The sequence below is a fragment of the Heptranchias perlo genome, chromosome 5 (assembly GCF_035084215.1).
Source record: "Heptranchias perlo isolate sHepPer1 chromosome 5, sHepPer1.hap1, whole genome shotgun sequence".
NCBI classification, from domain to species: Eukaryota; Metazoa; Chordata; class Chondrichthyes; order Hexanchiformes; family Hexanchidae; genus Heptranchias; species Heptranchias perlo.
In genome coordinates, this window is record NC_090329.1 from 58,736,342 (window position 1) to 58,751,779 (window position 15,438).

At 37.9% G+C, this 15,438-nt stretch overlaps 1 protein-coding gene across 1 annotated transcript in view; it reads right to left on the minus strand.

Annotated features, from left to right (window-relative positions):
- The window catches only part of cad (carbamoyl-phosphate synthetase 2, aspartate transcarbamylase, and dihydroorotase), a 96,346-nt gene that overhangs the window by 9,633 nt on the left and 71,275 nt on the right, over positions 1 to 15,438 (minus strand). The window contains exons 34-42 of the mRNA XM_067985271.1: positions 12,729 to 12,812; positions 12,144 to 12,297; positions 10,415 to 10,462; positions 9,268 to 9,428; positions 6,083 to 6,157; positions 3,915 to 4,127; positions 2,479 to 2,604; positions 1,588 to 1,743; positions 1,247 to 1,348 (exon numbers count right to left, since the gene is read on the minus strand). Coding sequence (XP_067841372.1) covers positions 1,247 to 1,348; positions 1,588 to 1,743; positions 2,479 to 2,604; positions 3,915 to 4,127; positions 6,083 to 6,157; positions 9,268 to 9,428; positions 10,415 to 10,462; positions 12,144 to 12,297; positions 12,729 to 12,812 — 1,119 coding nt within the window. The remainder of the gene's footprint in view (positions 1 to 1,246; positions 1,349 to 1,587; positions 1,744 to 2,478; positions 2,605 to 3,914; positions 4,128 to 6,082; positions 6,158 to 9,267; positions 9,429 to 10,414; positions 10,463 to 12,143; positions 12,298 to 12,728; positions 12,813 to 15,438) is intronic.

Here is a 15,438-nt window from a genome sequence, read left to right on the forward strand (position 1 = left end):
TACTTTCCAACATGTTAGTGGGGAACATCGAATCAGTCTTGACATGATGCCTCCATGATAAAACAGCATGGTGATATTCACCATCTAAATTCACATGAAGGTACTTGAACAAGGTGCCTGAGAACTATAACTACTGGCCGTTAGCACCTCCAGCAGAGGAGGAGAGAATTATTTCGGGGTGGGGAACACCCTAACCTAGAAATTCTGTGGGAGGCCTTATTATAAGGAGGAAATTACACCCGTCCCTTGGCCACTCTCCTGACCCCAGTGCATATGTGGTATTATGGGGTAGTGGTATTAACATATCAGATGGGCACCATTTACTGTGCTGAAGAGGCACTAACCTCACGGGGGTGGGTGGGGGTAGATTTTGCTGGAGTGCGTGCCACAGTGCAAGCACTTTCAGGAAGGTGGCCTCAAAATTATATCCCACTCTAATGCCTCCACGGCTGCGAGCAATGCTGAGCACCAGTGACTCACAGGAAGTTAGTTTCCTCAGTTACATGTTGTAATCACGAGCCACCCATATGGGTAGACATTTTATTACAATGGAAAATGCTAGAAATGCTATCGGGGGTGGGGCAGAAAATCTGGCAGAATGGCTCTCTGCCCAATTTTCTGTTGCCACCCACACAGGTTCCCCTGTTTACCTGGCATAATCACAAAGGAACTTTGGACTTCCTATATCTACGCACATGGCAATGACTATTGAAATTAGATCCCTAAGATTAATTATTGCATCTTAAACTAAAATTTAAACAAAAAAAAAATCATGGTCACAATAACAGCAGTAATAGGCATAAGGAGCAATTCAGAATGATAGCTGTAAACACACCAAGGGCTTTTATAATGCTGTGATAACAAGGGTTACTACCTTTTTAATAAAGCAATTTCAAAAAAGATCTACGTTATATTGGACTCATAAATGGATAAATTGGTTAAAGAAGCAGAAAATTTAAATATAACCTTAATTCTATTTTGAATTTCACATGGTGCATGGGTGGAGAAACTCCTATGATTTTATTTAAATTTATTTAAAACAGAAATAGACAGCTTCCTAGAAGTAAAGGGAATTAGGGGTTACGGGGAGCGGGCAGGAAATTGGACATGAATTTAGATTTGAGGTTAGGATCAGATCAGCCATGATCTTATTGAATGGCGGAGCAGGCTCGAGGGGCCGATGGGCCTACTCCTGCTCCTATTTCTTATGTTCTTATGTAGTGTATATATATATCTCTATCATTACCGCTTCATATTCTTCCTCCGAGGCAAATCTTTCTTTTTGAATCCTAGTCATGTATAACACATCTGTGTCTGGCAGAGCCTCTTCCAGGCTGTCAAATTCTTCCTGTGCATGCAAATAAGTGTTAATGTGCACACTGGGAAGTAAATAGCAAAACAATGTTAAGAAATTTTAAATGACAACTAAGGTATTGAACTTTCCTAAATTACGAGGATCAAAGTTCAGTTCTCAGAACATGTTTACAAGACACGTAGGTAAGATTTAATATTGAACACTACCACTTCTTATACTAAGCACTTCCAAATTAAACTCTGGTTAATATTTTTTTTTTCAGTTTTGCTCACCTGCTTGATTCCTCTGGAAGCCAGAAAATGTATGATATTTGGGGGCATCCGAAGGTTTCTGGGAGTAACATATCGGAGATTAACACGGTATAATGTGAGAAGACAGGCCAGTGAATGTACCGTTCGCCCATGTTTCAGGTCTCCAACCATTGTAATCTAACAAATTAAAATTACAATTAGTGGAAAAAAATTGTTTCTTAAATATGTTTTAGTCACAAATCTTCAAGGAGTGCTTTAAATGTAGCTCCAGAATGATATTCTTCATGTACATGCCAAGTTCTAATTCTCCTTATCAATGTGATCTGACAAGATCCAGTGACAATATAAACCAAGCACATTCAATAATTATAAAAGCCTTTTAGTACAGGATTAGTGATAAACAAATATCTGCATAATGTAGTAGGCAGTTGGAGATTCTTGGAGCAACATGTGTACTTTACATTAGAATCAATCCCATAACAGTGACTGTTCATAATGCTAGATAATATGGTATCACAATGTATTCAAACACTTTCATGGCTTTTGTCGATGTTCAAAGTTATAGTTTTATGAACCCAAAGTAATGCCAACTTTGAATAACTGCACATCAGCATGCACTGGAATCGTAACACCCAATAAAAAAAGACAGCATCTCAGTTGCACGTTAAAGCATCCATAGAGTCTCTACTATCTGTAATAACTGGTCAATAAGTTCAATACAGGTTTGGGATATTGGCAATTTAGCACTATCAGACAAATGATTGGGGTGTGAATGGTACAAATGAATCCAGTGCTACCCACAATCTAAACAATGCTAATTGGATTAAAGGAGATTAAAATAAATCTAGTTCTTACTCAGACATGGACACAGGATTCTGCTATAAAGCAATTACACACAAAAAACTATCTTACCGTCATTCCATTCACAGTCCCCAGCTCCTCGCGAATAGTGAAAATATCAAGCAAGGCCTGAGTTGGGTGCTCACCTACACCATCTCCTGCATTAATAATAGGCTTTCGGCAGTGTTTAGCAGCAAGCTGAAAAAAACAGATGCATGCAAGTTCTTAAGTATTGGAGTTGAACTTAAGTTAAGTCAAAAACATGCACAAATATAAGTAGTGAAAATTACTCTAAGTAACACATTCAAGATCTAAGCCAATCCAAGCCAGTCTGATTTCACTTAACCAAAGTATTTTTGTTTAAGGTTTCTTAAAATACAAGTTGAAGAAATCTCATCTCACTTCTATATAAAATGGTATTTCTACAAAAAAGGGAGATTTCAAAAAATACAATGCAGAACAATTTTTTTTAAAAACTACTAGAATGTGAAACTGCTTCACCTTCACTGAATCCCTTACTACATCTCCCTCATCCACCCACCTTGATTGCCAGACATTTTCACTTTTAAATTCCTGGCAACTATTATATTTTGCACCTTTTTTTACTTCTTACTACTTTCTACCAGGCTGTTTCTCTGATATCACCAGAGATGCTGTAGGAAATTAGCCTGTGGAACAACAGCAGGACTAGACTGCAGCAGACTCCTACGACATTATTAGTAGAGTTGAAGCTAAAACTTGCAATTGTGAAAGAACACTTTCTTGCAAACAAAATAAACTGCTAAATTGACTTTAAATTCATGAACGTAAAACAATCCAAAAATCAAACATGGAAATAGTTCCTTAATAACTGGGAAATAAGATTTACAAAATAAGCCCTTGTTCTGCAACAAGTTACTGCATACACCCAAGTATTACAGTATCCTCATATACAGAAACATTTACACCAGGGAGCATTGAAAGAATCAGATCCTACTTTAATACTTCAGGCACAAAATGATCAACTTCTCTATTAAATTATCCTTACACAATTGTATGTTAAATTCAAGATCAAATCCATTAAATTAGGGCTTTTGATTGGTTAACTTCAAATATATATTTTTTTAAAATAAACACCACAGCCTTTTCGAACTGTACTTACAATTACCAACAAACTGGTATCTTCCTTTTTGTTATATCATCTTTTGCTGGATGGCAAAACAATGTAGCCAAATGCAAATAAGTAGCTTCCATTTACAAAATAAAAATGACAAAATACAGGCAGAAGCATCAAAAAGTAATAAAACTGCTTCATTGTTTTAGTGTCCTATTTCTTAACTATATGAAAAACAAACTAATGCCCATTTTTTTTGTTCATTTTTACAGATGTATATACACAACAGACAAAAAGACACACATTTAAGGAGAACATTTTTAATGTCACGAATTCTCTGTTGGTGAAGAAGCTCAGAAAATTAAACTATTAACTATCAAGTAATATTCTGTAGCCAGGAAATTCAAATACATACCTCAACTGCATCTGGCTGAGGATGGCGAAGAACCACTACATCCACATAGCAACTCATGGTCTGTACAGAGTCTAAGAGAGACTCCCCTTTCTGTACAGAAGAAGTAGCTTCTGAAAAATGAATCACGGAACCACCAAGCCGGTGCATGGCAGCAGCAAATGAACTACTTGTTCTTGTGCTGACCTCATAAAACATTAAAGCCATAACTTTTCCCTGTTGTGAGAAAATAAAAATTAGAGTTGGGATTTCTGCTTTTGGTAACTGATTCTGATGCTTTTAAATTATTTGAGAATGTTGTTAGGACTTCATGATTAAATATGACTTTCATAATTTGCACAGTGCATATAAACACGCTGAATGAATATTAGTTTGCTGTTTTTGTATATTTTCATCATACAACTGCTCTCTGTTTAGAAGACTCACGAGTATTTATTTTATTACTGCGGCATTGTCAGTAATCTAATACAAAATATGATTTAAAAGTCTGGGTGAATGTGTGGACAGCAGAACTGAGTTACCAATCTCAAATTCCCTCTTCTCACACTAGTTCAACCCAAATCAAATTCATATGATTGAATTTGAGAAGCCAGTCTCTATTGTCAATATGTTTGTGCCAACTGCAGCTTCATATTTTGTACATAGCAGTGAACTGCAGTTTAAATTCTGGTCTATTCAAAATTGATATTTTGTGAACCAGCTGTCAGACATAGTACTACCACCTAATACTGGCCGGTTTGATAAATTAACCAACCTTAAATTAGAAGTCATAAAATACAACTGCAACTTATTTTTTGACTAGAATTTAATTTAAAAATGGTAAAATATCTTGTTAATAAAAAATGAACCTTTTCCTTCAGATTATTTTCTGCACACTTATGAGAACTGTCCTTGCAAACATATGGATTGGAGTTCAGCTGAATCTCTAAGCAGAATTGATTATCTTTCTCCAACATTACATGGATTTTTTTGGGGGCAGGTCGGGTGTTTTAAAATTGCAGGAAGAACTATAACTTGGATTTCTATGATGTGGAGATGCCGGTGATGGACTGGGGTTAACAATTGTAAACAATTTTACACCAAGTTATAGTCCAACAATTTTATTTTTAATCCCACAAGCTTTCGGGGGCTTTCCCCTTCCTCAGGCAGTGTGGAAAAGACTTCTATAGCATCTCTCATGTAAAGGAAGATGTCTCTAAGCATTTTACACGGAGGAAAAAACATGGACACTGAGCAGGAGAGAAAAAGGAAAAATTGAGGAATGTGGGCATAGAGAGGCGGGTTTTGAAACCAGTGGAGGGAACTTCACAGGGAATTCCTTAGGGCAAGAAGCATAGTGGCTAAATGTGTGGCCACCAATGATGGAATGGATGACAAGGAGTAGTCCGGTGTTAGCAAAGTGGAGGACGTATATGTGGATACAAGACTGGAGGAGGTCAGTTAGGTAGAATGGAGCAAGGCCATGGGGAGATTTGAAAACAACGACGACAAGAATTTTGAAGTAACCTACTGGGACATGGGGAGCCACTGGAGCTTGGAGAGGATGGGAGTTCAGAACCTATGGATGGGTGAGGAGGCAGTCTGTGATGTTTTGAATGAATTGTAACTTGTAGAGGGATTGATGCAGGGAGATCAGTTAAGAGAGCATCAAGAAAGTCAAGCCCCAAGATAATGAAGGCACAAACTAGGGCTTTAGCAGCAGTCGGGTAGGGTAGGGTAGGGTAGGATCAGAGATGGAAAGTGTTGCAGAGGTGGAAGAAAGCTGTCTTTGTAAGGGTGAATGTTGGCAAGGAAGCTCAGTTCAAGGTCCAGCAGTATGCTGAGGTTCCGCAACAGACTTTGGATCAATAGAGAGGCAGGTAGATAGGGTTGAATGTTGTCAGCATGGATGTGGAAGCTGACCCCATCTTCCGGATGATAGTGCCAATAGGTAGCATGTAAATGGTGAAGTGATGGAGTCAAGGATGGATCCCTGGAGTACACCAGAAAAGACACAATCTGGGGTTAGCACATCGTCCTGAACAAATGCAAAAATCACTAAGAGGAACAATCCTGAGCAAAAAAAATCACAAATATAATTCAAATCAACAGATGACTGAAGCACACTATGAGAAAAAGTCCAACCTCTGGGATAAATGTCATAGATCAATTAAAATTATTTAAAAACAAACCTTTAGAATGTCCAAGCTACGATCTTTCTGCACTGTTAAACGCAGGTTATGAGCAACATTGAACAAATGGGACAACTACAAACAAGAAAGATTGGTTAGAAATTCGGTGTATACAAATAAATTCTTAAAGTCACAGACTGCATGTACTCATTAGCAATTAACATTAACAATTACATTTTTACCTGGACTCTCTTCAGAATGCAACTTTCAATATAGCTGATAGATCATTGAAACCAGCTATCTTTACAACTCTATTATAATATACAAAAAATGTATTATATGCTTTCAACTGCTACAGGACTAACACTTTTAGCTTCTGAACAGCATAGAGGGTTCCAGCTAGCTTGGAACCTTCAATGTTATGATATTCTACTAGTACTCAGTCTAAGTTGCTAACAGAGACCAAATGTTAGATCATGTACCACAGTTATTGTCGTCTTCATTCTGTGAAGTTCCTCTTTATATACACAATTTAAACAACTTCATTATCCAAATGAAATCATAGGATCGTTACAGCATAGGAGGCGGACATTCAGCCCATGCCAGGTCTTTGTAAGAGCAATCCAGTAAGCCCATTCCCCTGCTCTTTCCCCGTAGCCCTGCAAATTTTTTCCCTTCAAGTATTTATCCAATTCCTTTTTGAAAGCCACGATTGAATCTGCTTCCACCACCCTTTCAGGCAGCGCATTCCAGATCATAACCACTCGCTGCATTAAAAAAAAGTTTTTCCTCATGTCACCTTTGGTTCTTTTGCCAATCATCTTAAATCTGTGTCACCTGGTTCTTGACCCTTCCGCCAATGGGAACAGTTTCTCTTTATTTACTTTATCTAAACCGTTCATGATTTTGAACACTTCGATCAAATCTCCTCTTAACCTTCTCTGCTCTAAGGAGAACAACCCCAGCTTCTCCAATCTATCCACGTAACTGAAGTCCCTCATCCCTAGAACCATTCTAGTAAATCTTTTCTGCACCCTCTCTAAGGCCTTCACATCCTTCCTAAAGTGCGGTGCCCAGAATTGGACACAATACTCCAGTTGCAGCTGAATCAATGTTAATAAAAGGTCCACCATAACCTCCTTACTTTTGTACACTCTGCCTCTATTTATAAAGCCCTGGACCTCGTATGCTTTCTTTTAAAACCGCTTTCTCAACATGTCCTGCCACCTTCAAAGATTTGTGTACATATACCCCCAGGTCTCTGTTCCTGAACCCACTTTAGAATTGTACCATTTAGTTTATATTGCCTCTCCTCGTTCCTCCTGCCAAAATGTGTCACTTCGCACTTCTCTGCCTTAAATTTCACCTGCCATGTGTCCGTCCATTCCCCCAGCCTTTGAAGCCTATTACTATCCTCCTCACTGTTTACTACACTTCCAGTATAGAATGTGTTAATACTTTTAAAACTTTATTATAGTAACCTCAAAATTCCTCCAAGTTCCAGCCCCACACTCAAAACCATTTTCTGGATTGCTAACTCAATTCTTTTGGTGGAGGAGAAACAGACACAAATTTGTACAATAACAGAGGTAACAAAGCTCAGTACTCCAGGTAGGAGGAACAAAGCTTTATGAGGATGAACTGTGTGTTTGACTAAATGCTCGCTGAAGTGGCCTTGCAGTCACTCAGTTGTAAAAACAATCACTCAAGAGGTTCACCCCACATTATCGGGGCAACTAGAGATGAGCAATAAACATTATCATTTCTCACATTTCAAAAAAAAGGAAAAACCCTTCAATTTGTTCCTTTTACAAGAAAGAAATTGAATACATTTCCCATTCTTGGGCTGCATGTCATCCTCCACATATAAAGCTTTCATCAATACAGAAAGGGAAGACCCTTGGATTCTGCACAGGCCATTTAGTGGTCCTTCACCATGCTCAGCCTGGTAAAGCTGAGGCATGTTGATGAAAGCATGTACCTGTCGACACATGTTCACACAGGCTGACGCTAATGTAAATGCACCATCCACAATCAAAACCAATACTGAAGATTGGACAGACTGATTAAGAACAGCAATGTGGCATATAAGATCCTTCACTGTTGCTGATGCATATGGATTCAACTAGGATCTAAAACGTCCTTAGATTAACATTTGAATTAGTGGAAGTAGATCTAACTGTATTACTTAAAGCCCCCCTCTCTTTCTGATGTCCAGAACACTAAGGATGAACATCTGAATGCAACCTGGACAAAACAGCAACTTACAAGGGACATGGGTGTCTTATCTCCAATCACAAGAATGTTTATAATCTATTTTATGGAGTGTGTTCCAAGAGCCAGTTATGATATTCTACACTACTACTATAACCAGCAGGACTTGTTCTGCTTGCATATACAAAGTATCAAGTGACACATTGTTTCTTCTAAGGATACTTTACAGCTTTGTAGATGTTTACAATCAACAGTATTTGAAAGCTACGAATATGTACCACAGGACGTTATGCAATGTGGGAAAATGTCAAATACCACTAGTGAACATCTATTGCTGGAAAGGAGAAATTAATTTGTTAAAATTACCGTACAAATACAGCACAATTAGGCAGTCAGTGAACCTTCTGTAAATTCTGAGTTGAGTACACTAGTGTGAAAACCAGGATAACATTCTCTTTTGTAAGAGTGTTTGAAAATTTAAAATTAAAAAGACGTTGATACCTTGACAGTTAATCCTTTACAGTTGAATCAGGAAAACTGACACAGTTTGTAATGTTAGTCTTTTGAAATAAAATTATGGAGAGAAACCTAGGCTGTGTGAAGCAGTTATTATAAAAAAGTTTGGCAAGACTATATGAACAGTCACTAATAGCAGGATGATTAAGAGCCAGTAGCTGACTGTTCTTTGCAAAATTATTAAATAAAAATAAGACAGTGAGTTGAGAAATCACTTGCCGAATTTATTGAATATCTAGAAATTTGGTATAGTGCAGATTTGTTTTTCCCCATACGTGCCTGCTTTGTAAGAAAGCCAGTGCCCAAATGGAATTTAATTAAATATTGGAATACAATGCAATTCATCAGCCATTAAGACGACAATATCTGTCCCCCATTAAGGTCCTCATTCCGTTTTAAACTGGTTTACGTCAATCAACAATTTCAGTACACAACTGAGATCAGCATGAGAATAGAAACATACTATCAGAAACCTGAAATGAAAGCAGATTTAAAAAAATAAAGATAGTAATTACCTGGTCTTTAGTAAACTGTCTGACTGACAGAACGTGCTGTCCAACGAAAGGATGTAAAAAAGGGGAGTATGGATGAGGGACAGCTTGTGCTGCAAGATTCTGTGGTGACAAAAGCCTCGAGACTGGAGGAGGATATATATAACCATCTTGACTCACTGTATCTTTGGCACATTAAAAACAAATACATGTTCAGATGTTATTCTAGCATTATTTAAAATGACTGGCTTGTTGCCTTTATGCAAACATTCAGCTTGTGGCACTAAACTCTTAACTGTTAGTGAATTTTATTTTGACCATATCAACTGAAAACTGATTAACTTTCATCAGTTTAAAATGCAATCCATTCACAGAATGTCATGAAAGATGTCACTTTCGACTTCAAAAATGAGATATCTGTTCAAACCAATATAAATATTGGTGCTGTCAGGTTCATAGTCAATAGGCCAGTTGCTGCCGCTGTAACAGCTCAACAAGACATTCAAAGTGTTATTCTGTTATGCATGCCACCGTACAATCCACCACCCATGCCCTGCATGTGACCTGTTCACAAACTGTTACTTCACTGTAGATAGATGTTAGGGTATACATTTTCCTAACTTGGGATGGGGCTGAAAATCCCCACATCTGATTGCTGATTTATTGAGCGATCAGTGTAACAGTGGCAATGTATGGGGTGAAAAATTAATCACAAATCTCTACATATAAATGGAATTTTGTAAACCAAGTCTGAATAAGCAAGCTTACAGCCCAACTCAGCCTTTGGCAAGTCATTTAAATCCTAAATTAATACAATAACATTTATTACATCAAGAGCAAAATTATTCAATTCCTATCAAGCATATTTCTATAATGTCTCAATGCTGTGCAGTGTGGTGACAAGCAGACATTTCAGAGCATCAGAATCAGCACATTCCAGGTAGCAGATTCAATGCTTTTCTTCAAAACACTTACAAAGCTACAACAGTTTTTTAAAAACATTTTCAGGAAAGTAACATAACATTCTTTGAGGGAAATTGTTTGTATTATCTGACACCTATATCAGATTAAACAGATTACAAAAAGAATGAATTTTAGTACTTCTAATAAACTTGTGAATATTCCCACGAATAAAGTATTGAATATTAAAATAAGAAATTGCAATTCACACCTTGTTCGATGAATTTCTTGACTGTTTTTTCCCTGTATTCTCCTTCAGCTGTTTAAATCAAAGTGTGCAGAAACAGCAAAAAGTAATGAATTGAATCAAGCAATCCAGATCAGACCAGAGAACAGCTAAGCATGCTCTGCAACTTACACGTAAATATCTCCACGTGCTGACCAAGAGGGAACCAGGAGCTACATTTAAATTTCAGGGTAAGATGACCACTAGCATCCATGAGACCCATTCGCCAAAAGTCAAAACTGCATGAAGACCAGGCCCTTTATGAAAGTTATTTTGTTCAGTATGTGACCATCAATATGGCAAATGTTTTCACTTTAAGATAGATACTTGGCTAAGGGAATATGCCAAAAGCATTGAAAACAAAAAAAGAATTGAAATATAGTTAATGCATATGTTATAGTAAAATCTAAGTTTTCACATGTTTGTGATACAAATTATTGGCTTTTTATTTTTCTAATGGTTTGATGTGTTATTTAGCACAGCATTTCTGACACTATTTGGGAAGACGACAAGTACATTTGGCAGAATCAAAAGGCCCTTCAAGTGTTCTGATTATTTTTTTCTCTTTTTAAAAAAAATCAAATTTAATCTCAAAAATCACTTCAGCAAGCAATTAGCTCATTCCAAACTGTACAGTCATGATTCCAAGATGTAGATTGAGAACAAATGATAAAGTATTGGCTAAAGAGTGAAGTTTCTGGTCCATTAATTGGATTTTATACTCATTCGCCAGGAAGAGGAAAAACAGGAACAATCAGAATAATTTTTTTTTTAAAAAGATCAGAATTTGTGGCTGATATTTTATAGACTTATGTAAAAAAAGGCAGCTCAAAAATTGTGAGGCTTCTAATATTGTACTGAGAACATTAATGGTCTATGGATACTGCCACAGTATGAACCATGATTACTGGATGACAATTATTCACAGTTAAATCAGCAAAATACAATTATTTATCTGAAGTCTAGTCTTCTTGCTGGGTAGACTTTGGGCCAAAGTTACCATTCAGTGTCAGAATGCAATAACATAACCACACACCTGATCAGTTAGTCTGTAAAATAACGAGTTTACAGAAGACGAACATTTGAAAAACTGTCAAAAAGGTGTTGAGCTAAAGGATGACTTAGGCCAGCTTCAAACAAATTCAGCATGCAACAATGCTGAAAGCAATTGGGAACTTGAATGTTTAGATTTAGTGGCAGAACTGGCAGGTCCAATGTATGAAACATACATTCTGTGGATTTAAGTGACATCCTCAGAACTTCTCGAATTTTTGCTAAAATCTGCACAAACAAGATAGCCATTTTGTTTGCGTGAATGCAATTTTTAAAACTGTGGAGTGAATGCTAAAATGATAGACAGCAAACAGTGCAGCGAAATATGCTATTTGCAATATAGATCACATAACTGTTGATGTGGAAGCCATCAATTTGGATAATCGTTTAAAATAGGCTAACCATGTGATGCAAAACTTTGGTGAACACGCACAAGCTGGGAGAATAAACTTTAGCACAGCACCTCTCTGATAAATATGGAATTCATGTTTCTTGTGGTATAAATTTAGGATTAATTTTGTTTAATATTACTGAGCTCAAAAGAACTAAAAATTACCAGGCCATCTAATGACCTTACAGGCCAATCCACCAAGTGTCTGAAAGTTGAATTGCATAAGACCATGTTAAATCACCTCTAGAGAAGAAAACAAAAACAAAATACCATTTGGAAGTCCAGGGTCAGAAGAGCGATGGATTCTGGGAGGAAGATGGAATCTGGCATCCATAGCAGGACCACTACTTGCCAACCTGCGGGGGCTTGCTGCTCTGGCTCGGAATGTTTCAGTTTGAGTAGGATGTTTTGAATGCTCCGGGGTCTTAAAAATAAATGTAGTTTGAGCATGTACATTATAGATAAATCAATTACACATCAGGCCAATTAACCAAATTAGAATTCTTAAAAGCCAACTCTGAAAATCATTGGGAAACTATTTTTATGCCTGCTGTTTTAGTGCTGTAAAAAGCCATAGCATGTTACTCGAAGCACATAATCAAGTCCAACACTTCAGAGCAGTACTGAGGGAGTGCTGCATTGTCAGAGGTGCCATCCTTAGATGTTGTTAAACAAAGGCTCCTTCTGCCTGCCTGAAGTACCTTAAAATATCCTACCACATGATTTGAAGATCATAGATCATGATCACACTGCTTCCATAGATCAATTATATTTTAAAACTTGACCACAATTTTAAATTTTTTTTTAATAAAAGGGTTAGTTATCAGAACAGTCGCAATGGAATTGAAGCCTTACCTTTACTGTAGTTGGAGGTGGTGGCAATGGGACACCCAAAGGCCAGGCCCTCACATCCTGTCCATAACCCGGGGGAACCAATACCTGTAATTAGATCAGATCCAGCAGTTTCATACTGTGGGGTTTGTGTTCCATAACTAAGCAGTATGGTGCACTTATAACAAAACGTAAGATGAAGGCAGAGCTTAATGATTTATAACATTCAGAAATAGTATCTCAAAAGCAGCTATTAAAATATCACAGCAACCAGGAAGCTTTTTTTCTTTTTAATGTTATTTAATTTTGATTCCAGTGATAGGTGTGTTTTGGATTATCTCCCGTATTTGTAGCTAAGAAATCCATATCCCGTCTTCTACAGATTACACACATGTACCTTCACGATGCTATTCATACTCATCACCTCCCCCCACCCAGCCTTGCTGAATTGAGCGCAGCTGGTGCACGATGGGCCTGTTTTTACATTACCAGATCTGGCTGGGCTACCTCAAACAATACCAACTCTCCATCTCCAGAGCCAAATCCTCATTACTCCAGGATCACCCTAGAGGGTAAACACAACCCCAAACTCCTTTTTTCAATAACTAACGACCCTCTCCAACCTTCTTTAGCCACCTTCACCTCGAACACCAAGACCAGAAAGCCTACGGAGTTTTTCAATTTGAAGAGTGAGGTTTTCCATGTAACTGCTTCAGCCTCCTCCTCATTCCCAGCATTTCCTTATCTCAGTCTCAACCCCCCATCACTCTCTCCCATGTCGCCACTGGCACTCACTGAGCATATTCTACTGTTCCAACAAACCTCTTCCCACCCAACTCCTGACCACTCAACTACCTTTTCCTTGCTTTAATACTCACTACATTGTTAATGGCACCCTTTGCACAGGTTATGTCCTCATTCAAAAGTGCCATTCCGCCCTCAAGAAATTAAACTCTTGACCCTGCTGTTCTTGCACAAAATCCTATTTGTCTTTTGACCTGTCCTCGCCAAACTCCATTGGCTCTCCAACTCAACGCACTGAATTCAAAATTCTTGTCCTGATCTACAGACTTGTGAACGCCCTTGCTCCAACCCTACTTCAGCAACCTGATGCACCAGCCTGTTCCCTTTGGTCCTTCAACACGGTCCTCTGCCACATCTTCCCTTCCTCCTCAGGTCCATAGTCAGCAGCAGAGGCTTCAGCTCCAGCTCGTTTGGCCCTATTGTCTGGAACTTCCTCCCTACACCAATTAAACATCATATTTTTCTCCCTACCTTTAAGGGAATCCTCAAAACCTCTAATCCACCAGCCTTTTGGTCGTCTCTCGATTTTTCTTATAATTATGGTTGTTTTGGTTTTTTTGCTATGAAGCACCAGGTACATTTACTACTTTAAAGGTATAATATAAATCCTAGTCATTGATTGTTGTTGCAACCCACTGATAAGGTTCTCATGGTCACATCACTTATTTTTCTTCAAAAACTCTCTCTTCGGCCATTCTATTGCAGTTTCCACCTCAAACTTAGTTTTTGTTTCTCCACACTTCTCCCAAAGATATGATTTATGCAGGTACAATTCCATTGACACTGGTCACCCTCCGGTATCTCAGTCAAGTGGCCAGTCGTCACGTGTGAGCTTAAACAGCAGGTTACTTGCTGTATGCTGCAAGAACAATTTTGTCCTGATCCAATGTCCACATAGACCTTTTCCGGCAAGAGTAAATGGATAGCAATTAGGCTGATACTCCACAACAACTCCCCACCCCCAGCCATCTTCGAACCCTTGCACAACCCTTTCTCAAGGCTAGGAGTGTTGCTTAAAATTGTAGCTCTCTATCAGTAATGCATTTCTCTTAAAGACCTATTTTTAATAGAAAATAAAACTTGTCTGCCTTGAATTCCACTGTGCATCTTGATTTGTTACTGAGAACCCCATTCCTAAATTTAGAATAGAAATTCCTAGTCAAATCTCTGGTGACTAATTAACAGTCACCAAGATGGTAGTACAATGAATTGAAGGTTTGTTTTTAAAAAGCTTACATTTCACTCAGAACAGCTGCACACGTTGAAAGCAGGCCAGGCCATATCTCAAATAGGCCAATAGGTGGACTGTGTACTTAAGGGAGAAAAAAATGGTCATTCCCCATTGTTAAATGTAATACTGGATTTATATAGTTTGACAAAGTTTACAGCAGAAACCAAGCAGCTGGTAAATTATAACTGATGGGAAATTTACATAAATGATTGTTATCTAGGCAGACAACTCACTTCTGTCTAACTGTCTGGCGGCAGACTTCAGGTTTTAGTAAATCCACATTGTGCGGCACAGTGACGTATCAAGATCAGAGTCGATACAAAAGTCAACAACAGCACCAACGTGCAAAGATATGAATGTGAGTTTACATCACAAAAGAAAAGGACAAAACAGCAGTCACTAACTCGGTTGTTTCTATACACCTGGATCAAAGCAGCAGGGAGAAGGCCTGAATAGCTATTTAAAAAAACGCACACCAATGCTAAAAACACAATCCATGAACCAAGCTAAGTACAATCAGGAGGAGACAAAAAGTATGAAGAAGTTCAGCAATACTCCGAACGGTTCCTAAAACATTCAACTTATGAAATTAAGACTTCTCAGTTACAACTGAAAATTTTCAGAAATTAAAGTTTGGTCTACAGCTTAGATACAAGTTGCCAACGTGCATGATTTTCCAATCTCTTGCACTAAAAAGAG